Source organism: Lonchura striata, chromosome 13, assembly GCF_046129695.1.
Source record: "Lonchura striata isolate bLonStr1 chromosome 13, bLonStr1.mat, whole genome shotgun sequence".
NCBI lineage: Eukaryota > Metazoa > Chordata > Aves > Passeriformes > Estrildidae > Lonchura > Lonchura striata.
This window is the reverse complement of record NC_134615.1, coordinates 5430950-5456599: the sequence shown is the minus strand read 5'-3', so window position 1 is coordinate 5456599 and position 25650 is coordinate 5430950. Positions and strand designations below refer to the sequence as shown.

The 25650-nt window shown below is 45.2% G+C and overlaps 1 protein-coding gene across 2 annotated transcripts in view; it reads right to left on the bottom strand.

The window, feature by feature from the left end:
* Window positions 1–212: 212 nt before the first annotated feature.
* Window positions 213–25650, bottom strand: part of SLC7A10 (solute carrier family 7 member 10) — a 40540-nt gene continuing 15102 nt past the window's right edge. The window contains exons 2-11 of one of the 2 annotated variants that reach the window (XM_021550386.2): window positions 17865–18069; window positions 10486–10637; window positions 9677–9802; window positions 8465–8618; window positions 6720–6843; window positions 6522–6625; window positions 5405–5501; window positions 1828–1977; window positions 1418–1595; window positions 213–439 (exon numbers count right to left, since the gene is read on the bottom strand). In XM_021550386.2, coding sequence (XP_021406061.1) covers window positions 315–439; window positions 1418–1595; window positions 1828–1977; window positions 5405–5501; window positions 6522–6625; window positions 6720–6843; window positions 8465–8618; window positions 9677–9802; window positions 10486–10637; window positions 17865–18069 — 1415 coding nt within the window. In that variant the 3' untranslated portion in view covers window positions 213–314. The remainder of the gene's footprint in view (window positions 440–1417; window positions 1596–1827; window positions 1978–5404; window positions 5502–6521; window positions 6626–6719; window positions 6844–8464; window positions 8619–9676; window positions 9803–10485; window positions 10638–17864; window positions 18070–25650) is intronic. The other variant, XM_021550387.2, reaches the window with a different exon arrangement.

Genomic DNA, 25650 nt, shown 5'->3' with positions numbered 1-25650 from the left:
AATCAGTATTCCAGAGCTGTGTCTGTGCTGCTTTCCCCTGCTGAGCAAGGACACTGCCAGAAAAAAAAAAAACAAAAACAACCCAGCCAGCTCCTTATTTTACAATGTATTTATTTTCTTTTTTTTTTCCTTTTTTTTTTTTTTTTTTTCCTTAGGGAATAACTAAAAGCTACAGAGACCATAAAGGTTGTAGCTCATTTTATGAGCTTCACTATTGGTGCTCTAAACCAATTTTTTTTTTTTTCCAGAAAAACTTTTTTCAAAAATCAGCATGTAAACAAGAAGCCACTTCAGCCTCAAAGGCCACGCTGTTGTTATTTCCTCAGTGCTGTCTCGCTCACCAGCCTCCAGGAGTGGGCTGGGGGGGCCTCCTCCTCAGCACTTCCACACTGAGGGTACACCACAAAACACAGCTTCTGCCCCCAGCACGTCAGGGACTCTGCAAGGAGCAAATCACCAGGGTTAGTGGCTGATTCCTGGGGGGGCTGAGCTCTTCTAGCAGATGTGTGGTGCTGGAGCCATGCCAGGTGGGCAGGAGGCTGCACAGCCCTGCTGCCCCTCTGACTGCCCCCTCCAACCCTCTGCCTCCAGCCCGGCCCCAGAGTGCTCCTGAGCAGGGGCAAATGGAGATGGGACAGCTTTAGGGACACCTGAAGATGGGACAGCTTTAGGGACACCTTTCCCCAGCCCTTCAGAGCTGCTAGTGCTGCCCATAGCAGGCTGATGGGATGGGATGGGATGGGATGGGATGGGATGGGATGGGATGGGATGGGATGGGATGGGATGGGATGGCTGCCAGCCCTCCTGGCCCTGTGTCAGCCCAGCTGCAGTGACCACTGGCCCTGGGGAGCTGCTGCCACGGAGCCAAGTGCAGCTGACAGAAACCCTCCAGTGAGAGCAGAAGGCTGCAGTGTGCTTGTTTGAAAGTCCTCACCTTGGAGCAAAGTGATTAAAAATCAAGCACAACCAAATCATAGAAGACTATTTGCTGTTTAATTTTATATGAGGGGTAGTGTAAGTCTTTATACTAAACATTTGAGTATGAGATAGTTCATCATGTCACACAGGGCTTGGTGCACAGTGGAAGGAGGCAGGGCAAAGGTCACAAAAACTCCTCAGTGTCTTTGTGATTGCTCATTTAGTCTCAGTGTGTGTAAAGTGTCGCCCCTGTGTATTTGCTGGGGCAGACTGCTGTCAGCAAGCCAAGTGGATGGGCACAGAGGTGTGAGAGGAGGTAAATGTACCCAGGAGTGTGCAAAATATCTGCCCAAAGCAAAGCAGTGCCTGGCCACTCTGTGCCCAGGGGCTGCCCTGGCTGAGTGGTGGCCAGCCTCCTACAGCACATTCCTGGCTGTTTTGGTGCCAGTGTGTCAGAGTTTAAGCAGGGAGGGCAGGCAGGCACACGGTGCTGGCTTACCTATTAGCCTATTTACACACTTTGGTTTATTTCTCCAGTAGACTCCAAGGAAAAACACTGGCACTCCGGTTAAAATGATAATTAGTCCAACCCCACAGACGATCGGCTCTGAGTACAAGCTGAAGACCAGCAGAAATGCCCAAAATGCCAGGTAAGTGATGGGGATGAGGAGGTTCACCTAGCAGGAGAGAGCAAAGCAGAGCAGCAGCAGTGGTGAGTGGCTGTGGTGGGCTGCAGGCACTGCAGGTGTCCCCCAGTGTCCCCCTTCCCTCCACCACTCTCCTCTCTGCCCATCCCAACAGGACATCTGCCTGTGTGTCCTTCTTTTGCACTAATGGCACTTTGGGACATGCTCTGGGAGGTATTCCCACCCCACCCTATTGCCAGAAATTTAGCTTTAGCAGTGTCACCTTGATAGGTCTGAAGATTTTGGGTTTCTTCCAGCGTAAAACAATCAGGCCTATAATTGTCACTCCGTAGCAGAGGTAGTTAATGAAGGACACGTAGTTGATCAGCGTGTACGTGTCTCCAACAAGCATGATGATAAGGGTGGCCAAACACTGCAAAGAGAGGAGCACAGCCTTCTTCAGCCATTACTAGGAAAGGTAGCTTCAAACCAACAAAGCCAAGCACAAATCCCATTAAAGTATTAAAAATCCCCTTGTTTATGGCACCTGCTGGGTGTGTGCTGCTTCCTGTGGCTCTGTTCCTTATCCCAGAGCTAAATGGGTATTTAGGGTGACTTGGGGCATGCTGAAGCCAGAGACTACAGGGTCTGTTTAAAAATACCCTGGGATGCTGGAAAAGGTGTCTCTGGTGCCCATGACTAAGGAGGCAGGGCTGGGAAGGCTGGCAAAGCTCCCACTCCACCTTTCTCTGTGAAATAAAAAAAAATTTAAAAATTAAAAAAATAAAATAAAAATTTAAAAAGCTATTGAACCTTGTGGTGAGGACTCCAGGTGAAAGAGTTTCTTAGACTTAACATGTATTTCAGGCACTGTGCTGTTGCAGGTGCTCTGTATTTTATAAAGAATTAGAGGTTTGCCCTTCCTCCTGCTGCCTCATGTCATAGCTGATCAGCATCATGAATTTTATGAGCATTACTAATGTTTGGAAACTGGCAGATGGATGGTGGACATTTCCATGTTTTTGTTTGCTTTTTGGAACTCTGTGTCTGCCTAATACTGATAGGGAATTGATTTTCACCTTTTTTGCTTTTATATTCTCTCTGTATTCTGTGTACATACATTTGTAGTGCTGTGGCCTATTATAGTATTCATAGATAGCTTTTTACTTATGCTAGTAGATAGACAAAATAAATTTCCCCCATGGCTCCAAGCTGGGGGGTCCCTGTTTAGATTATCTGGGAAGCCAAGGTTGAAACTACCTCTCTGAGGCACAATTTTATTAATAAAGTTTAAGTCCTATCTAACTGGAGGGTGGGGTGGGGGAGGAATTCAGAAAGGATTGAACTGAGGGGGAATTACCTCATCATTTATGCCTCTAATTGGGGATTTTTGTCAGTTATGCTGATTTGCTGAACACACAGAAATTGCTTGCACTTTATGTTACGTGTGCATCTTTGTTGCTCTCCACCAAGCGAGTTGTGCACCTAAGGACCCTTATAAAGGTCACTCCTTCTTAGCACCTGTGGCTAGCTTGTGATTTTAGGACCAGCATAAAGACATCAATACTGTGGACCCAGGAGAACTGACCTGGGGCCAGGGCACTGCTCCTCAAGCCCCTCTCCCACTCTTTGGTACCACAGGGACTGAGCACTCATCTGCACAAATACCAGTCCAGTCTGCTGGAGCCCAGAGCCTGAGGCAAATTAAATATCCAAATCCCTCCAGAGATTGCTCAGGATTTTGGGTTGTGTTGATCCAGGCTCCCTTTGTGCTTCTGTCCCTTTTTCCTTAATTAGCTGTTTTGATAGTAAATTCCTCCCAGGAGGGAAGGTGTCTGCACCTCCAGCACCAGGAGTTAAGCACCACCACAGCCAAACACCCCGCTGGTCCCTCTGTTCCTTTACTCAAAGCCTTGCAGGCTTGGCAGGGGGATTTCAACACTTTGAACTGTCTCACTACAAAATGGATTTAAAGTTGGGGAGCATCTCGTGTTGCTGCCATATAACATATCCATGTCCACTCACAGGGCAGGTGCCACCCCCAGGGGCTGGGGGCTGAAGAGGGGGTGCTGCCCTCCAGATGGCCTGGCCACAGCCCCATGGCTGGCAGGGGGGCCACCCACTCCCCACCATCCTGCAAAAAACCTGCAGTCCCAATTTTACATTTAGCTTGGCCCCTTGGTTTTTGGGAGTAAAAATCAGTAAAAATAAATGGTAATGTTGCAACAGCCATTCTTGATGTACAAACTTCTCTCCTTGCAGAGAGCGAGGTGTGATTCAATGGAAGAGACAAGGAACCTGATGTATTAGATTTGCCTAAAGTGTGGCCCTGTTTGCTGTTGTAGCTGCCTGCACTTTACTATTAGTGTCTTTCTATTTGTTAAGAAACAACTATTTCCTAGCAGCATTTGATATGCACTGAGCTGCATTAAAACGTCTCCAAATGATGATTCAATGTGCCATGCTGGTTCTGTGATTTGCACACTGATTCAAGGGGGATGGCATGGCATGGATCAGCCAGCTGGACAGGCAGGCTGCTCTTGCTGGGGCTGTCCCACAGAGCCTCTGACACTCAGCTGCTCTTTCAGCTGATGGATGGTTAAGGACAAAGGAGCTCTGCCCCTGTAGAATGCAGGATCCCATGCCATGGTGGCTGCTCAGGGCAGTTTACCCCAAACCTTCAATGGGCAATACACAAGATGTTTGTGATGGGGCACTAAGCCCCAGGAATGCCATAAAACCTCAACAAAATGCATATTTTGTCATAAAAGCGAAATGAGCTTTTATGGTGAAAAAAAACTTATTTGGTGAAATTTTGTATGGGTGGATTGTGCCAGAAATACTGTTAGAGCCAGGAGACATGTGAACATGCATCTTTCTAGTGCATCTGGGGTCAAACCCTCGAGTTTTGATATCAGTGGCAAATCTGCAGTTGGCAGCCATTGATGCAGCCAAGATCTCAAGCAAATGCCCTTTGGGGAATTCCTTTCCTTGGGCCCTGTGGCCATGGACAGCAGCAGCAGGAATCATTTTCCTCCTTGTCATCCTCTATGCCGCTGTAAAACCCTTCACACATTCCAGCTGCAGTATCAATAAAAGCATACAAAGCTCTTTGTTTCAAATAATAACTTCCCTAAGTCATTAGTGGTGTGGAAATTGATACTAGAATTGTCTAAAAAGTGAGGGGAATCTTTTTCCCGTGGGAGCACAGCAGGAACTGGATCCCCAGCACTCCCAACAGCTGGCCCATTCTGGCTGGGCTCTGCAGGTGACCTGCCTAATGTGCTTCACTGTGTAATCATTGTCCCTACTTAATTTTTTGGCCTGTGGAAAGAAATACCTGTGGGCCTCAGAGAACTGCCTGTGTGCTCCTCACAAGCTGTCTTGGTTGTTGAAAGTAATTTTAGGATCACTTTGTCCTTTCCCTGGGACCCACCATATCTCTGGCCTTGGTGGCAGGACCTAAAGCAGCCTTGCTGGAGTGGGATTAGTGAGGTTTCCATGGAGGTTTCCAAATGCTCGTGGGAAGCAGGTCTAAGGAACTTGTCTTTTCTTAAATGAAGTATCTCTGTTTCAAAAGCCAGTCCCTGTCTCTTGCTGCAGGACTTACACTGCAATTTGGGTTATGAAGGAAGCCCTTCAGAAGCTGAGGGGACTGAGAGGAGGAGGAATAATTTCTGAGGCTGAAGGCTGCTTCTCTCTGGGGCAGATAGAGCTGCTCAGCTGGCACCTACCAGCTGCCATCCCTGCTCCTCTTCTGGGGTAAAACCACCTCTCAAGGGCTTTTCCAGCTCAGCTCTCTGTGGTTTAGTGTTTCTAAAAGCAGGTTATGTGGTGACAGAGCAGGGATAGTAACTTACACAGATGAGAAGGGCAGGGATGGGTGTGCAGTTCTTGACATGGATCATGGCCAGCAAACTTGGCAAGTGACCTTCCCGAGCACCAGAGAAACACAACCTGGAAATAAGAAGGGTAATGATGAATCCACTGGGTGTGCAACAGCCTCCAGTCCCTAGTCATGTAACACCTCTTATCTCAAGAACCTGCTCTGGTCTTCTCATGGGAAGGAGCTGTGGCTGCAGCTGCAGAGACAGCTGGTGGCTGTGTCCCCTGGGGGAGGGCATTAAAACTAAACCCTGCAGTGTACAAGGCCTTTAACAGCTAATGTCACCTGGGAGCACACCTGCTCTGAGATGCCAAAATACCTCCAAGGGCTATCTGCTGGCCAGCATTGTCTCTTTGCCAGTGAGGGATGAATACTCTGAAGGTTCTGTGGGTATTTACAGCGGCAAAAGGGGTTTGGATAAGGTTTAACATGCCTTAGCTTTTCACTTTTAAGTGTATAGCCTGCTACATATGCACACTGTTTTGCTACATTTCATCATACCCATGAAAAGGTTGAGATAAATTTTTCCCAAGGTACTTCAGCTGTCTCCTCAAAAATTGTATAATTTCTTAATTAAATTCAGACAGATCAGTTATTATAAACAGACTTTATTGATTACAACCTTACAGACTTTACAGATTCTGGCCCAACTATCAGCAGTATGCATGCAAAGCATCTTGCTTGAAAGGTGATTTTCCAGCATCAAAATGCCTGTAACTGAGTACAGCACCAGGCCCTAAAGCTCCTCCTTGAGCAAAGCACAGTTTAGCTGTAAGCTACTTGAACTTTATTGATATAAAATTATTTTGGTTCCATGCTAAAACTGTGTTTGGCTCTTACTGTGAATTATTCCCTATCTGCAAACACTTTCAATAACTCATGAGGATTAATTTGCAAGAAATTTCATGATTCAATATTACATTTGCTGATTTGAAACAGAATAATTCATAACTGATTGTATCCAACACACCCAACAAAAAACTCATGCTCTACAACATCCAAGATGTCTAGCTAGCATTTCTCTAGCAAATGCAATTAAAACAGCCCCTCCCCAAATTAGATAATGTTCATAAAATTGTACTCCATCTAACCTTGATGAGGTAAAAAGGTATCCATTTATTCCTCCAAATGTAGATAGGGCCACTGAGACTGGCATAACCCAGGAAAAATAGCCCAGTAACTTTTCACCAAATGTCTAAAGCAACAGAAGGCAGAGAAACTGAAATACACTGCAAAGCACAGCACTGAAATCAAAGTGTGTTGGTACATGCAGGGAATGCTTTACTTACTACAGCCACAGCGTTGGAGGACAAGAGCTCTTGGGGAGACATGGCAGTGAAATATGCAATGTTGGTGAACGTATACACAAATGTCACCAATGGGATGGATATGAATATGGCACGAGGTAGGTTCCTAATAAAAGAATTGGGAGGGTAGATAAGAAATTACAATCATGCACAGCAAGAGCACGACAACTGTGTAGGGCCCGGGGGTGGGCACTCAGCTGGGTGGGTTCCTCAGCTGTTCTCTGGAGGGAAGCAGAGCTTCCAGCAGATCTCTGACCCACTGCAGCTTAGAGAAGGCTAAAATGGAATGTTGTGTCTGCAGGGAACTCCAGGGGACACAAAATCCATGAGCTCCCTTGGGCTCTTGATTGGGATTGGGACAGACTGTTACTGAAAAGTGAAACATCCATTTTCCAAAAGCCCTGGGTACAGGCAATGGTGGTGGAATAAAATGTCTTGCTTTTCTTTACCTTCACCTGCTCTGAAAAGGAAGGGGATCCTGTTGTTCACCTGCTGCCCTGGCCTGTTGTGTACCCCAGACCTGGTCTGGTCATACAGTTTACAGTAGTAGAGATGAACTTGATCTCCAACCCAGAGACCTTCCTAGAGGTGGACACCTGAACTGTTCTGTATCTAACATAATGCATTTTTCTCTGTGTGTCAGACTTGGGGAAAAAAGGTTTTAGAAAGCATGTTTAACCTTGTGAATTTGAATAGATTTAGTAAAAGTAGGAAGTGGTTTTGGTTATCCAACTTTTAAAATACTTTAATTTCTCCACTAAGGCTGTTACAATAATTAAAAAAAAGGGAAAGGCCATTTGCTCCATTCTCTCTTTATTTCTCAACTAAGGTGATATTTACTTTATTTAAGTAATAATTTTTTTATTACTGAGCTTTGAAGTCATGGTGGTCCATTAAGATATTTTTTTTAATAAGGAAGCACATTACCACATTTTCTTCATTCCTGCCAAGATCTCTGGACACACACTTTGCCCCTCACTGGTGTGCAGAGATGCTCATAAGACAGTAGCTTTAATTAATTCCCATCCAAGCTCTAATAACTCACATTTCTTCCTTTTTCATTGCAGTGTGCACTGAATGCCCAGAAGTAACTAATGCTCCAAGAGCTGCTCTTGACGTTTGCCATTCCACTTTATTAGCTCAGAAATGTTGAAACATTTGAGCTTTGCCGGACTAAAATTCCCTTTCCCTCTAGCCCTCTCAGCCTGCTTGTGATAAATCCTTTCCAAGCCCTTCCCATAGCCAGGATCAGCAGTGACCCAGGGTAAGTTGCCTTGGCAGGCTGGTGCCCACAGCTCTGCTGGGGCAGAGAGTGCCACTTCCACTGCACAACTAATCATCCCTTTCAGGTGTCTGTGGGGGAGCTTTGGGTGAAAAAGCAAAGCAACTTCCAAGATAATTCAACTATTTTATGACAAAGAGGATTCTTCCTGTAGATACTTGTGTGGTATCTCATCCACAGTTAATATTCTGCTGTGGAAGGTTAAATATGATTGAATAGTGACATAAAGATCCTGCCTTGTCTATAGGCTGCTTTGATTCAGTTAATGCCTGATTTCAGTGTTTCTGTAACTTGCCTGCTATGTGTTCTAAACCAAGCTCCCCTTTAGGAAGAGCAGTCCCACAGACACGGAATGCCATTGCACCTCTTATGAAATGAGTTATACCACCACGCAGCTCCAGTGTCTCAGCACTTCAAGGAGAGCATCCTGGAAGTGGATACTTGCCTGCGGGGATCCACCAGCTCCTCTGTTACATAGTTCAAGAAGTTCCAGCCACTGAATGCAAAGGACCCTTGAAGGAAAGCTAATGCTAAATGCCCCACGGATGGAGTCATCCAAAATCTGAATGCATTGCTTGGTGTCAGCTCTTTGTAGTTTCCTGCATAGAGAGTGCAAACCAGATGTTAGGCCATGCCTACCTCCACACACTTTAAAATAGGTAAGCTTTTGCTTTATATTCTTTATTCTCTATTATTCTTTATTATATAAAGAGCTTTTGCTCTTTATTCTTTGTTAGAACTGAGACTTCATGCTGTTCATGTCACCATGGGCTGACACAGCAATTGCAGGGCTTTGTGCAGGACCTGGTGAGGGCTCCTGCTCTCCTGGCACCCTTCACCAGAACTCATGGGACCCTGTGTCAACCTGCACCGGCTGAGGGGGATCCTTGGCACTGCAAATTCCTACCTGCTCTTAATGCCATTCTCTTCTACAAGAGTTTGGTGTTGTTTAGTAGATATCTGTGAAAATAAAATGTCTATGGGACTGAAAGATTTGTCAAGACTGTAGGACTAGCACCACTGAGAAAAACAGTTTTCTGCTCTCTGTAGATGTCATATTTCTTCTTCCTTTATATGACTCATCGTATACATGATAAAAATATTATAAGTCTTTTAAACATAGGTGAAAAATGTCTCACTGGTTCACCAAGTTATTTGAAGGGCTAAGAGCCTTTCAATAACTTGGTGAACCAGTGAGACATTTTTCACCTGTGTTTAATCTTATAGGTGACTTTTTGTAGGAAATTAGACTTGTAGGAATTTTGTAGGAAATTTCTGCACTAGTGCCTGAAATGAAGCATGTATCTTCCTTCCCTAGTCAAAGCATTATTTATTCATTTTACATCCAGAGCACTTCAAATTCCAGGAATGCACAACAGATTAAAAATTTTAAGTAACTATTCGAAACATTGTGAGCTACTCTCCTTTATTCTATCAAATCGTACAAGGTGGGCGGGAAAGAGACTTTTTTTAAGGGGATATGGCTGATTTCTCCCTTGTGTCATAATTCCACAGCTGTGTCAGAATGCAATCCCACAGCTTGGCAAAACCCAGCACACCTTCTGGTCAGCTCGTAAGGAGGAAACATTGCAGTAAGTGGGAAAAATCAAGTCTAAAAACAGTACCATACCAATGTTAGAGGTGTCTCACAGAGTACCTTTAAAGATCTGTATGAAGCCCACAATAATGATAAGGGTCAGGGCTAAGAGTTTTCCTGCTGTAAATATGTCCTGAATGCGCGTTGCCCATCGCACGCTGGAGCTGTTCACCCACGTCAGCAGGACTGGAGAGCAAAAGACTGAATTCAGTGAAATGAAATTATGTTTATTTAAGAACATACAGTCAAAACATAGAAAAGCACACTCATGTTCCCGCAGGGAGCTCTAGTGTGGCCAGTGATGAGGGTGAGGAGGAGCACTGCCTTTCCCAAGGAGACTCCAGCTGCAGGGGCATCCCTGGCAGCCACCAGCCCCCTGGGTGCTGCCAGCTGGGGCTCTGAACTGTGCCTGGGCAGTGCCCAGCGTGCGAGGATCAGTGCCTCCTCACAGAAACTGTGAAAGTGTTCATTCTGCAGCTCAGGTTTGCTTCTGCCAGCTCCAGAAGTAGCTAATGCAGAGCTGGCAGAAGCCAGCTCCCGGTTGTGAACGTGAGAGAAGAGGAAGGGGAAGGGTTCAGGGGGTGGTGGTCACCTGTGCCGGGTGCCCACGGTTCTGCAGCTGCCCCATGCCACAGGCTCACCTTTTCCTGGTGAGCCACAGGGACTCGGGTGCCCGTGTGCCTCCGTGCAGGCCATGCGTTGCTGGTGGAAAGGACGGAATATCCCACACCAGCCACAGTGCCGCTCCTGGCACTCCCCACCGGCCCGTGGAGCTGGGGCCTGACCCCAGCCTGCCTGGAGCAGCCCCTCAAGGGGTCCCTTGGAAAACCAGGGCAAGATCTGCGTGTGTGCAAGAAGCCAATACTTACGTAAACACACCATGGAGAGGATCCTGGAGGCATTATAGGGGGGAATACAGTTAGGGAAGACAGGCTGCAGGACATAGTTTGAGAAGGTCAGTGCAATGACAGCCAGGCTAGTTGGGTACATGATAAGCACTGCGCTCCAGAGCAGCAGGAACCTGGAAAGACAAGGAAAAGCAGAAGAGAGCAGGGCTGGGGCTGTGCTGGAGGAGGTTGCACGCTCAGCTGCGCACAGCGTGTCAGGGCTGAGCACCCTCACGCTGCTCACACACACCAGCGGCACGCTCCTCAGCCCTGCCCCACTGCCCAGCACAAGCTCTGTTTTAAATGAAACATGGTAAAGCAAAACACTCTTGCAGCATTTCTGAGAGACAGAGGGCATGATTTATGTCTGGAATGAGATTTGAGCTGCTCCAGTCTAGGCCTCAGATTTGGGCCTTGCGAGGCCTTCCAGCCTGTGACGCAGTTGGAAATTAAGAGCTTGTGGGGCAGTTAGAAATTATATTAATGTATGATGGGGAGCACTGGGCTATCTGGGTGTGAAGTAGTATAGGTTTATAGTGCGAGGTTTAGACCCCTTAAGACAAAGGTAAACAATGTTAGCTTGCCAATCAGAGTGCCTTTGTAAACTGTAAACTATGTAGAATTGTATATAAACTGCCATCTTCTCACGAATAAAGGGAGAAGGTTGCATTAGTCATATTGGCTGGATGTGCGTTCTGCCCTGTCCAGCTTTCCTGTTTTATGAGGTGCCTGGCTTTGAAACATGGTTTAGGAATATGTGGGAGAGTGAGGACTATGGCCAGCAGGCATGGTTTGATTTAACTCTGTGTCTAGATGAAGGAGCTCTGTTGCCCCTGCACTGACATGTCACCACAGCAGATAGCAGTCCCTACACTGAAGGCACCTCTAAAGGGTTTTGGCTGCAGCCATAGGCAGCAGCTGTACTTTTGGGACTGCTACCAGCTCCCTGCTGGTCACTGGGGGGATTTCTTGTCCCTGCTGGAGTTGACTCTCTGACCCAGACCAGGGCAGATTAGTGCTGCAGTGTTTTGTGATGGATCACACAGCTGGGCTGGCTGCCTGCCTCCAGATGTGGCTTCAGGTGATTGCACCCAACAAGGTATTGTGCAAATATAAAGTGTGAGATATTTTGATTTTTTCATTCTGTGCAAATGAAAAAAAGAGGCAGCAGTGGATCAATCTAGTATTTAAAAATATTTGAAGTATTATTATTTCTATAGTGAGAAAGTATAGAACCATATAGTCGTTGTAGTAGTCATTGGAAGATAGTGAAAGTTTCTTGCCATCTATATACACACACAGACACACACAGTCATTCATTCACATACATGCACAAATACAGTCTGCAGGGATGTGTGACACAAATGAGGATTTGAAATGGTATTTCCAAATAAGACAGTATAATTTCTATATTACATAGGTTGCTCTTTAAGGGGCTGCACCCACCCAGTGTGCTCCCTGCTTCCAGCCCTGTAAATCTGGCACAGCTGAGGGAGCTTCTCTCTTGTGCCTGGAGGGAGTGCTGCTTGCTGGCTGCTCCTCAGTTGAGGTGGAAAATGTTTCTCAGTAACATCCTTCACTTTGCCTTCTTGTTCCTGAGAAGTATGGGGCAATTAATTAGCTGCCACAGTTAATTTGGTAAACCAGACCAATGTAAGAGCTGGATACCTTCCCAACTGCTACTGTAGTTTTTTACAATAAACTCAGCAGGGTTTTTATTTCTCTTTATTTTGTTGTGTGACTCCGTTTTGGGGGTGGTTTTCCCTCCCCCACCAGTTTCTAATGTTTTTCATTGTGGTTCAGAGCAGTTTTCTCCAGTGATTGCTTTGTGCTATTTGGTGTTGTTGATGATGGACCCAGCTTGGGACAGCTCTGCAGATCCTGCTTGCTGAGTTAACTCAGCTGGTCCATACTGAAGAAAAAAATAGAACCTAAAGACTACAATAACAATTTGCTGAATGTGGTTAGGATGCTGATGGTGCTGCCTGAGGACAGGCTGGTTTGTGTGGCTGTTGACTGGCAGGGCCATTGCAGAAGCTACCAGCAGATTTTCCCTGTCAAGTTTATCTTCACCCATACAAATTACATAGGCTGAGAATTGTGGGGAGAACTTGCTGGGGAGAGTGACTCTGATAAGATGATTTCAGGCAAAATTTGCCCTTGTTTCTCTGCTGTATTATGGAGTGTGGTGTAGCTGGTATTGGGTAGAACATGGTTTAATGGGAATGGATTAATGACAGTCATGGAACTGAAGTGCAGGATTGGTAACACAAGCTAAAGAAAATGCATAATTTTAGTGGGGGAGGACAAAGTTTTACTGTCAAATGTGAAGCTCAAAAGAGAGATGGCAGCAAAACAAGAAGGAAACTTGTCTAAGGTGTAGGCCCACTTTTATGGTGTTTCTCCAGGTAAGTTTTAATAAAAACCTGTTTCTGAGAAAAATATCTCCATGCTGGTCACTGAGATCACATTTACATCCCTGAACAACCAGCTGTGAGGGCCAGAGGACAGGGCTGGCACATGCCATGTCCTCCCAGTGCCAGCAGCTGCCAGGGCAGGGTGGCCCAGCTGGCTGGGAATGGCTGCTCCTGGGGAAAATGGCTTGTGGAGAGATGACACAGCATGGCACACCAGGAATTACTTTGTTCTTCAGATGGAAAGTGGCAGAATTATTGCCCTGAAGGGCTGAGCTACAGCACTGGAGATGGAGCTCCATCCTACAGGCTTTCACAGTCACTCAGTAGCTGTGTTCACAGAAATAAGAGAAGTTAAATCTTCTCTTGTTGCTGGTTGAGAAGTGATCAGATCTTTATAACAGGTTTGAGACAGCTAATGTAAATAAAAAGGAAGATGTAACTGTTTGATTTTGGTTGGATTTGGTCAGTTTTGGTTTTTGGTTGTTTTGGTTTTTTTTCCCTTAACATTGCAGTTTGCATGAGAAATCTGAGCTGCTGCACGTGCTGGTGGTGAAGGAGCTGGTAAAATAGCCTCTCTGCCTGTATTCTAGCTACTGGCTGGATGGCCTCTGCTGTGTTTGGTTGTTGAACCTGATCAAAAGCTCACTGCAGTTAATGGCACACAGTCCCATCAGTGTGTATATGAACGAGATAATGTCTACTCAGAGCCCATCCCCTTTACTTAGAAACAGCCCGGGGTTAGTGGTGCCATCTGCTACTCCTGGGAAGGTGTGGCATTCATGTGAAGTGCCAGTCATCCCTGCACCAAAATGGAATTTCTTTGCATGCTAATTTCCTCACCTGTGGAAAGAAATAAACAACATGGTTTCATCTGGGTCCTAAATAGTCTAGTGGACTTAGTGAAATTGGTTCTCAAGTATCTATTTGAGATGTGCCTGTACTTCCTCAAGGATCTTGAATTAGATGCATTATGGGTTCAAAGCAGCCTGTGAAAATATAAAATTCCAGTGTACCCTACTTGTGCACCATTGGCAAAAGAAAACAGTTTGAAACAGCCCTGCTACAACTCACCTTAGTACAGTTCAGGAAAAACTGAACTGGTTTAAGCTGGAGCCAGTCTGAATACTATTAATGCCATCCTACATTGCTGAAAGACTTGCTGCCTTTGGAAAACTCAAAACTTCACGATAATGAAAAAGAAACATATTTGTAGAAGTATATTTGAAGCATGTTATACTTGCAGTTTAGAGTGACACTTCTCAAAGCTTTGGCTGGAAACTGTGCACTGACTGATTTTGATAAGTATATATGTGCAGTCAGCAGGCTCAGCTGGTGAAGCAGCTGTGCTAGCTGCAGCATCACTGCTGAGCATTCAGGAGGACTTGTATTGATCAGAAACTCACTGGAGGGCTTTTCATGAAGGTAAATTTATTCACTGTCTTCTGCAAGAATACCTATTAAGGCCTTTATTTATCATTTGGGGTAATGTTTTTATGACTCAGACTCGCAGGCCCACAGGCATGTGAGGAGAGCTGTGCTCAGAGGGCTGCTGCAGCACAGGCTGTGACACATTCCCTGGAGTTTGTGTCTGCTCACACACAAATGCTGTTTAAAACCAAAATGATTCTTAAATAGAGAGGAAAGCAGGAGTCTTTCTCTGGTACCAGACCAGAGCCTGGTAATACTGGAACCCTTCCTCACCTCTTCCTGCTCCCTTGGCCAGAGGAGCTGGGGGTGTCTCTGCTCAGGCTTGTCTCCAGCCAAGGTTTGCCATCAGCACCATGTCAGCAGTGTTTCATGCTGAGACAGGGCTGCTGCTCTGCAGCCACAGCTGCTGCCAGCTCAGGAGATGGCCCTGCCTCTGCCATCCCATTCACCTCCTTACATCACACCTAGCAATGTGGCTTTTTAAATAAAAAGTTATGCATCCAGCTGTTAATACTGCCAGACACAGAAGCTGGGGCATGTAACACTCCCATGGCTGTCACAACCAAATAGTATTTCTTTGTGCCTTTCCATGCAGGGAAACATAATAAATGGGAGGATTTTGGGAGACAGAAGTGGAGTTGTTGTGGTCTGGGTGGGTACAGCATGTACTCTTACAACAAACACCTTTTTATGAATAGACCAAAACATCCAACTGGTCACTGGGAAAGTCAGGTGCATGGGAAAGGCAGGAGCATTAAAACTTTGTGTGCTGAGTTTGATGTACTCAGCTGCAGAACGATTAAATCAAAAGAGCAGCAATGGTTTTTATCTCAGGGAGGCACAGTGCAGGCCCCTTTAAGCTCCCCAGGTGGGAAGCTGGAGATGTTTGTCAGAGCTTCCCAAGGCTGCAGCCTTTATGTGATGCCTCAACAAAGTGCAGCAGGGCACAATCCCAGCTTGGTTTTACTGGAAAATAAGACCCAAGTCCCCCTTTTTACACCAAAACCTACTGATGGCTTTTGCCTAATGCAACCCTTTGTCATAATAGTGGGACTATTTATTTTCTTGAGAGAAGAGCTAACATCTCTATACAGGAAGGATGGGAGCACTACTTCCCTTCAGGTGACAGGTTGTGCTTTTTTGATATTGCTTGTGCATTATAAGCCTGGACACCAAGTAAGTGCTGCCCAAGCAGAATTTCCTGCCTTGGGAGGTGAGACTGTCCCCATGCTGGGGAGTGATCAATCAGCTGGTGTGTGGTTTGCTACAGCAGCTGCACAGCTTGGTGTTTGCAGAGACCAGGCAAGTTCTCTGAATGTGGCACAGGGAGCTGAGAAACAATTTAAATTGATTTAAATTAAATTAAATTTAATTTTAGTTGTACTTGATTTTAAGTAGTTTTATTTTCTCCCCTAGAAAGCACAATTCCTTTGGTTTTGTGGAACTGTCATGTTGCTGGTCTCCTTCACAGTGATGTCCCAGGGATGGGACTTGTGACAGTTTGTGGGGTTCTACGCTCTCAGCTCCTTGTGCCTGCTTGCAGACACTGTTCTGTCGGAACTCAAAATGTCCCTCAGACATTTTTGGATGTTCCGGGCCCAGGTCAGAAGCATTTGAGACCCTGGCAGGCAGCTGGAAACAGCTGTGATTTTGGGTTTGAACCATGGAATGATTTACCAACCTTGCAGGAAGAACAAGGAGTCACAAAAGTTTAGATATTAGAGTAGAAGTAGTCACAAAGGAAAGGGAAGAATTTTTGAGTGCTGTACCAGGGGGGTTTTAACACCTGTACAGGGGGGTTTAGTTTTGTACATGGGAGTCAGAAATTTTAAGCTGGAGGGATTTGGGCCTGCCCTGTCCTCCCTCTTTCTTCTTCCTTCCCTCCATGTTCTTGGTGATGTTGGCACTCACAGATTGGTTTAGAGTAGAAAGGCACCATTTAATATAGGTAATGGGCATTGGGGAAAAACTGTAAACATGTAACACGTAATGTACCATATAAAAGATAGAAAAGCACCATTTAATATAGGTAATAGGCATTGGGAAAAAACTGTAACCATGTAATACGTAATGTACCATATAAAAGACAGCAGCAGCCCTGGGTGGGGAGAGAAGAAGCAGTCGGGGTCAGAGAGGATGTCAGGGTGTGTGTGTGCCTCTGCCTGAGCTCTGAGCAAACCACAGCAGCCCAAGGAGAAAATCTTTTAGATAACTTGCAATAAACTGCCTTGAGACTGAAAAACAGAAGACTTCTGAGCTTTTTTGAAAGCACGGGTTGGAGGAGGAGATATTTTTCCACCACACGGAGCCACCCGTGACCTAGGGTGAGCTCCGGCACTGTTCCTGTCAGGAGGCAGTAGGGAAGCTGCAGTGCCTGCTGCAGTGTCCTGGAGAGGCAGAGGTCCCCATGAGAGAGCAAACCTCAGTGGAGCTGGGATTTGGTTAGCCAAGCCAATGCCTCCATCTGTTCTGTGATGTCAGTGTGAGTTTTTGTGCAAAGCAGGACAGCATCAGAGGAGAGATTCCATCAACTAAAGAAACACAGACTTCATGAACCAGCACAGGGCAATGGCTGAAGTTTGACAAGCATCAGAAATGCACTTTGTGAGCAGGCATGCCTGGAGTGCTGGCTGTGTCCAGTGCCTGTGTGGCACTGAGCTGAGACAGACATGAGAGGACAGCCTTTCGGACAGGGGACAGACTGCCTGTGGTGTGCCTGTTCTGATTTGGCCTTGCTCAGCAGCCAGCGCAGCTTTTACAAGCTTGTTTTCCATCTCACCTGAGAAGGAATACTCTGGTTTGGTGGGGGCTCTTTCCTTACTCTTTCTCCAGTTTTCTGTACTGGTGCTTATTTTTCTTAACTAAACCACCAGCATGGTGGTATGGCCTCTCTACTCACAATGAGAGAGTTGGTCAGAACATTCTGGTGCTTCTCTAGTAGCCTATGAGTACAGGCTGGCAGCTTAATTTATTGTATAGAATACATGAAAAAGTGTACACTCAAACAAAAAACATAACCTCCTCTCACTTGTCCCTTCCTCACTTAGCCACAATTCATTAGTATTATTTTCAAAGAGAAATCCTTCCCTGAGTTAGCATTCCCCTTTCTCTGTGTTTACAGCACTTGGTGATTCTGTGCAGTAGGTCAAGCAGCTTTGCTTTATTTTGGTAAGCAGCTCCAGCCTGGCCTCCCTGATGGGTAAAGCTCTTCAACACAAGGCACTGACCATTCATGACTTGCACACAGGAAGATCACTTGGACACGGCATCACTCTTTTCTGTCATGGACTTTGAGGCAGTGAGAGAAGTGAAAGGATCTGTCACTCTCCCTTAGAAAACAGCACTGGGAGGTCTGTGTAGGGACATTTTGGTATTTCTAACAGAGAACAGAAAGATTGATTTTGCTGAAGCATTTTTATTGACAAGTGTTGTCTCTTCCAAGTCAGATGGCTTTCTCACATCAAATACACAACATAAATGTGTTTTCAAATGAGTTTATAGAGATAGGGTACTTACCCAGCTAACCCACCAAAAATCTCAGTGACATAGGAATAATCCCCTCCTGATTTGGGGATGGTGACTCCCAGTTCAGCGTAGCACAGCGAGCCCAGGGCGGCCACACCGCCACCAAGCACCCAAATAATGAGAGCCAGTCCCACCGAGCCGGCATGCTCCAAAACTCCTTTCGGGGAAATAAAGATCCCAGAGCCAATGATGTTACCTGGAAAGGACAACATGCTAGCAGTCAGGTAAAAGAAAGGAACTCGTTGGCTTTTATTTATTCAAAACAAGCTAAATAAGCTCATAGTCCCCACTCAAACAAAAAACTCAGCAGTGCCACACCTGTGCCCCTCTTTCACATTTTGCATGACTGCACTGTTTCTGATTATGCCCTGGCAGAAGTGTTGCCATTTATCAGCAATCAAAGATGGTAAATATGTGTTCAGCTCTGCTGAAGTCTCAGCTGAGGTTCCATGAGTTTTCTGGCATGAACTTCCTCAGCTTGCATAAGTGCCTGCTCTCACCTGCCATGCCCAAGCGTATTCCTGAAAGGAGTTAGAAGTGACTTTGTAACAAAGATTTTTCATCCACTCCTAAGAGGAATTTCAACAAGTTAAGGCAAATTTTCAACCAGTTTGGGAGGTCAAAAAACAAAAAAGTAGCATTGTCTATAATGATGGGCCCAAAAGGTGTGCTTGCCACCAAAGATGGATTTAAGATTGTACTTGAAAAAGTAATCTCAAAGTCTGAAATATTAAAAATCCATAAGCATTTTGTACTTGCACTATCTGTGCTGCTTAGTAATCAGCCATAAAATTTAAAGTTATAATGTGGCATGGCTAAAATATTGGACAGAATGAGACAATTGAGACAATGTGAGTTGAAGCAGTGCTGGGTATAGAAATGGAGTGCTGGAAACCACCAGGTGCTCTTTGGGGCCATCATGTGTTACAGGACGTGTGAGCAGCTGGCTCACAGCTGGGCACAAAGGGTGACAGTGGCTGGGTGACATCAGATGGGGGCCCGTCACCACTGGGGTTCTGCAGGGCTCCATCCTCAGCCCTGTGCTCAACATCTTCATTCATGGTCTGGACCCAGGGCTCAAAGGAACCCCAGGAGCTGCTGATGGCACTGAATTAGGAGGAGCTGTTGCCTCCTGTGAGGGCAGAGGGGCCCTGCAGAGGGACCCAGGCACATGGAGAGAAGGGCAGCCCCAGCCAAGGAAGCTGAGCTCAGGCAAGGGCTGCGCTCTGCCCTGGGCCGGGGCAGCCCTGGCTCTGGGGTGCTCTGGGCAGGGAGAGGCTGAGAGCAGCTGCAGGAAGGGACCTGGGGCTCTGCTCCGTGGCAGCTGCAGCTGAGCCAGCAGGGCCCTGGCAGCCAGGAGGGACATCCCTGTCCTGGGGCTCTGCCAGGCCAGGAGGGGACTGCTCTGCCCTGCTCTGGGCCGGGGGCCTCACCTTCAGTGCCAGGGCAGTTTGGGGCATCACAGCACAAGAAGGACAGGAAGGCACCGGGGAGTGCCCCAAGGAGACCTGAGGGTGGGGAAGGGTCTGCAGGGGAAGCCTTATGACTCTTTGGTACTGCTGTGTGCTGCAGTTTTAACAGCTGTACTCGTGTATATGGAGAAAGACCTTAAGTGATAAAAGCCCCTGAAAAATGATCTGCTACCTGCCAGCCTACCTACCTGTGTACCTGCATTTTCACAGACCAACGTACCTGGAAACACTGCACTGCTGGGAGGAGCTGTGGTATTCTGGGGAGCACGCTGAAGTTCAGACATACTGTTTTTTACCAAGATAGAGCTGTAGGTTTCCATTGCCTCTTTGGGATGGAATCATATTCCTTTCTGGCCACTCCAGTACTGAACAAATGCCCAAAGACAGAATAACCCCTAAATGGGTCTGCTGGCTCCTTCCATGCCATCTCCTCCTGCTCACTACCCTTGCTCACTTTAGCTCAGGTTTGCTGCTATTTTTGGCAGCAAAGAGCAGATGCAAATGCCCACCCTTCAGCAGGCTCTCAGTTTCCACCCCTATCCCTTGGGTCACCTATCCACGTTGTCTGTACATGAAGAAATCCAAACACAGCCTGGCATCCCTCAAACTGGTAGTGGACAAGAAACCCAACGTTGCAGCATCTCTGCAGCGCTGTGCTCGGGGTGCTGGCAGGTGCTTCCCTGAGCCTTTGTGCTGGCCAGGGGCTGAGCTGGGCTTTCTGCACCCACGCAGCTGCCCTGGGGGATGGACAGACCTGCAGCAGGGTGGGAAGGGTGGGGATGGAGAGACAAACAGCAGCAGCACGGGGAGCAGTGTGATCTGGCCATGCTGTGATGAGCCCAGGGAAGAGCTGGGTCCTGGTGGGGTGAACTGCAGGGAGAGGGTGCTGGCAGTGATGTGGCACAGTGCAGGCTAAAATAACAGGCACTGATGTGGTTTTTGAGTGCTTGCACTTGGCATTGTCAGAGCTCCCTGTGTTCCACGTTTCTGCCCCAGGAAGGGGCATGGCTCGCCCCTGGCAGCCTGGGGGGTGGGCAGTGAGGGGCACTGGGCTCTTTCTCAAATCCAAATGGCTTCAGGGAGCAGGTGTCCATGGCTTAGAATGATGGAGCCTTGTTATGGTAAGTCTGCCAAAGCAGTCCTCCTCATCTGCAACCCTGTCTGAGCTGGAAACAGCCAGAATTTTTTTTGTTTATGGAGAACATTTTCTGGGTGCAACTATCTGAAGGAGCAGGACAAAGACCAGACAGATTTCTGGATAGTTCTTTCATACAAACATTCTACTATTTTTTTTTTTTTGTAAATTAAGTAGTGAATAATATTTTAAAAAATGTCATATCATTAATGAATGAATAAAGAATAATTAAAAATTATCTTCCAAAGCCATGATGTATTTCATATTACTTTGCACTCACAACATGTGCAAAAGCTGTATCAGTAGGAGTGGAAGTGCTACACCCCTTCTGATAACAAAATGTTCTTATGAAAATCTGCCATGAATGTGGTAAATGTGCCCAAAAAGTACCTTCACTTCACTTGGTGTAGGACATGTTTAAAAATAGGTATGGTGGAGATACTGAAATGCTTCAGAAATTAAGATGTCAGAAACTGCCTGATGAGAAGCAGTTTTAAGGATGTCTCGGTCAGCAGGAACTGGAGGCAATTTGGTGAGCAGCTTTAGGTGTGAGAAAATGCAATATGCACTCTTTCCCATACATAACGTGATATTTTGTAATCTCTTGTTTCTTGGTGTTTGTTGCCTTTTTTCCTCCTTTTCACATAATATGGAATCGTTGGTATAAAAATACCATGACAACCTCAGCTTTTGTTTAAAAATCATGTTACCAACCCCTATAAATCTGAAGGCAAGCAAAATATCCTGAAATATATATATGACTTCTGAAATCTTATCCAGCATCATTATTTTTTTTTTTTTGGGACAATGTTGAGAGCAGTTTCCATATCCTAGAAAAATAGGAAACAGGAGAGGGAAATACAAAAGAAATGAAAAAAAAAAAAAAAGAAAAAATGTCTGTATCTTTTTATCTCTCAAGTCAAGTAACACATCCAGCAGTGCTGGTAGTAAAATTAGCAGGATGTTTGCATGGAAGAACCATCCAGAAGGCTGTGTGGTCCTTGTCCTGCTCCTTCAGATAGTTGCAGCCAGAAAGTATTCTCCTCAAACAGAGGAAGTTGTGGCTGTTTCCAGCTCAGAGGTGCAGTGAGGAGCCCAGCCTGTCCTCTGTGAGCTGCATGCTCAGCCCAAGAGGCCAAACCTCTGGGTCAGGTGAGCCCAAAGCAGCTGCTAGAACGTGGGTGTGAGGTGGGTCCAGCCTCTCCTGTCAGCCACACTCCATCTCTGACTCAGTGGAAGTGGGTCCCAAACCTGGTTTTCTGTGAAGAGAATGCCAAACCCCCATCCTTTCAAATCTCCAGTTGTTTATCTAATTATGTTTAGGATTTTTTGTGACCTGGCCCTGGAATGGCTTTCCCAGACCAGTCACACACATGCAGCATGTAGTTTTGCTCTGAGGTCAGCAGCTCATGCAGAGCTAAACCATTTGGGAACTGTGGTAATGATGTGAAAATTAGGACATTTGGCTTATTGAAAAATCCAGTGTTTTCATTTTGCCTTTGGCTTTTGAAGTATGAGAGGGAATGTGGGTATGGGGTTTTGATGTCTTTTAATATAAAACTCATTTCTTAAACAAAAGCTGAATTCTCACCAAAACACTTCAAGAACTGCACTTTGAAGGAAAACAGTACCCCTTTGCTTGTGAGAAAATAAAGGAGCTTGGTAATACTTAGCATATTCACTTAGTATGCAAAATCCTTAGGGCATCTTTTATTTATCTGCAGCACACAATACAGACTATAAAAACAGTGGATCTTGCAGCCTGTTGAAAGTACCCATCAGTTCTGTAAGAATGGATTTATTATATGTAGAGACCATATTTGGTCTTGCTTGGATAAAACCAAGCAATTTCCTGTATAGCTAGCAAAGAAAAATATCACTCACGCCCTTTTATTGCATGCACGTTTCTTTAAAGATCATCTGAAATTCTGAATGGATCAGTAATTTGTCTAAGCAGCTCTTTCCCTTACAAAGTGAAGTATTAACAACAAAAAAATTCTGTGCCTTTTTATTCCTTTCTGGCCACAGTCAGGTAAATCAGTTTGTGACTAGTTGTTCAGTGAAGGATTACAGCAGGCTAAAGAACTGTGAGTGTGCATCCTGCCAGCCTCCTGCTTTCATGCAGGGCTGCTGGCTGGCCTCAGGAGATGGCACTCCACACCCAGGGCACGTCTGAGGTGGGGTGTGATGCCCAAAGGCAGGCAGGGCAATGCCTGTGTTAGCTGGGTGTCCTGCTGCCCTCAGTGCTGCTGTGGAGGTGTGTGGCAAGCACATTTCTCTCCCTCTCAGGATTTTTCACAGAGGTGCACAGAGAGAAATGAAAGAGAAAACAATTTCTATTTCTGCTCCTTGTTTTTCCTATGTGGAATGTGTCTGGAGAATTGTTTACCTGGAGTGAGTGCTTGGTTGGATTCTGGTGAGGATTGTTTGAGCCTGATGGCCAATCCAACCCACCTGGGGCTGGACTCTCAGAGGGGGTCACGAGTTGTGTTGGGGTTAGAGTCAGAGAAAGTAGTATGTAGTTTTAGTATGCTCCTTTTAAATAGTATATTAATGTATTTTAGCATAGTTATAATAAAGAAATCATTCAGCCTTCTGAATTGAGTCAGACATCATCATTTCTTCCTATTGGATTCACCTGCATTTACAATAGAGGTGCATCCCATGCTTATTGAATCACAAGAGGAACCAGTAAGACAGCTCAGCCTCAGTAGTGAGCATCATCAAAGATGATATCCCCAACTGCAGAGTGGGTGTTTTATTGCTGCAGTTGTGACAGAGGAGCTGAGTATGTGTCTGGGTATATTTACTATGAAGGGCAAGTCTGGCACCCTTTACTTGGTGTCAATGTGTGCAAGATGTAGAAAATGGGATTTTTTCTTTTCCTCTTAAAGTAATGTTTGACACCAGCCTGATTTCGGGTACAGCTCTTTCTTGATATATTGGTATATTGTATCCTCAACAGCAGATACAGACAGTTTTCACTGAGAATAGAATAATAATCAAAAAGTTCTCCTATCCTCTCAGGACTCCCACATCTATGTAGACACTGACTAGGCCAACAGGATGACAGTCTGTGTCACTGCTTTAAAAAGTTCTCTTATAAACAAATGCTGAAGCTTTGCATCCTTCCTAGGAATTATAAATAAATATATCTTTTCTCAGTAGAAAATATTGTAAAGAACTGAGAATCTTGTTTGGCAACAGCAACAAAGAAATTTAATAAAAAGGAATTGTGCTTCGCCAACTTTAAATCCAAATTAAATATAAGGTGGATTATGTCAATAATGGTGACGATGTAACCCATCATGGGTATTTATGTATGTATGTAGCAGAAATCTGCTAAATGAAGCAGCGTCTGGTGCTGCTAATTGCCATTAATTGGCTGCCAGGAGTTAAACACTCCCAGCTGAGGATGTCAGTGACCGGTTCTGGTTTGTGAACTGGGGGCACGACACAGCTCCAAAGCCAGGCAAAAACTTACAGCTCCTAATTTTGGTGCAAAGTGGAAATGTTGTGGCAGCACAGAGTCCCAGTGACTCTGTTTGTTCACAGTAAATCCACCTGCTGCTCCCTGCCCTGGCTGAGCTGCAGCTCTGGCTCAGCCACACGCAGGAGAGGAGCTGCCTGCACCACACCAGTGCAGCATCCAATGCAAGGACTGCACGTGTCCCCTCCTCCCCTGCTGAACTACAAAGACTAAATAAAATCCTGAATCAAGACAATAAAAAATTGCTAGGCTGTAGGGACTCAATGGAATTAAAACTACCAAACACATCAAGTGTGTTTTCTTGACCTCTAGTCAAACGTGAATTTAGGCTATGTGGCAGTTAAGGTATTTGATGCAATTTCCTGGAGTTTTTTGCTTTTAAATAGCATTAAGAAAACTCTTAATGAAAAACAAATAAAGAATAAAAGGATCTATAAAGCCTGGCATTAAAATAATAGCCATTTAACATCATATGCAAGTAAAAAAATGGAATTTCTGTATTAGTGGAAAATGAATTATGGCTGCTCTGCTAATGCTTGCAAAAAAAACCCCTCAAAAATGGTTGTAAAAATAACAGTGATAATTTAATGTCTAAAGGGATTAGTATTTAACAAAATTAAACAAACTTAAAACCTGACTTCAAATATTTATGTTAAAATTCCTAGCAAGCAAGAACATGACCAGCCACTATAAACTGCTGTTCTAACATTCCAACTGGATTTTACTGTGTTAAGAATTTATAATCTGATTATACTACACACAACTTTAAAGATTTTAAAAATCAGGCTGCTTTAGATACTGACAGAAGAGTGTTCCTTAACTTCTGATAGATGTATAAAGAACATAATTTACCTTCTGAGCACTAATATGCATGTGTAGTCCATGAGGGCCTGAAGAACCAAAATTTTCTAACAATGACAGTGTGGACAGAACAGAAAACTGAGTTAAACAGAGTAAATATTTCAGGTATAACTTGACTAATGATACCTGATGCAGCCTTACAAGGTGTGCAACAGTCTGTTCCAGTGATTAGGGTTAGATTTTGCTGTTGCATGAAGTACTGTGGAGATGTGTAAATAATTTAAATTTCTATATATTAAAATGAATATCTGCCCAGCAAGGCACAGCTGTGCCCTGTCCAGCTGCATGAAGGACAGGGAAAAAGCAGACTTGCCCACCTAGTGGGAAATGGGCTGGAAATATCTTATCTGGAGAACCTGAAGAGCTGTGGCAAGGATGGAATATCATTCTTATCCTGAATTTTAGCAAAGGTTACAGTGGGTGCCAAATTTTTGCTGTTCTCCCTAATAATCAACCAGTCTGCAGGATGATGGCATGCATCCTTCCCCAGAGAGAGAACAACCTCTGCCTTCTCAACTGTAATTTTAAGAAAATATAAGACTTGTTAAATTGCAAAGACCACTAATAAACAGAACTAGCAACTGGATACAACTTGTGCATGCCATCTGCACTGCTGTGATTTTGGGAGTGTGTTAGGCAGCTGTGTTGCTAACAAAATTAGATGAAATTAGATGAAAAAATCACAATCTAGACAACAGCAATCAAGGTAAATTTGTGCTAACCTCAGTCTTCACAGGACCTTTAATATATCTGGAGCCATTTGAATAGTTCTTTAAAAGTATAAGCCACACATTTGGCTCTGGCTTAAGGTATATAAAC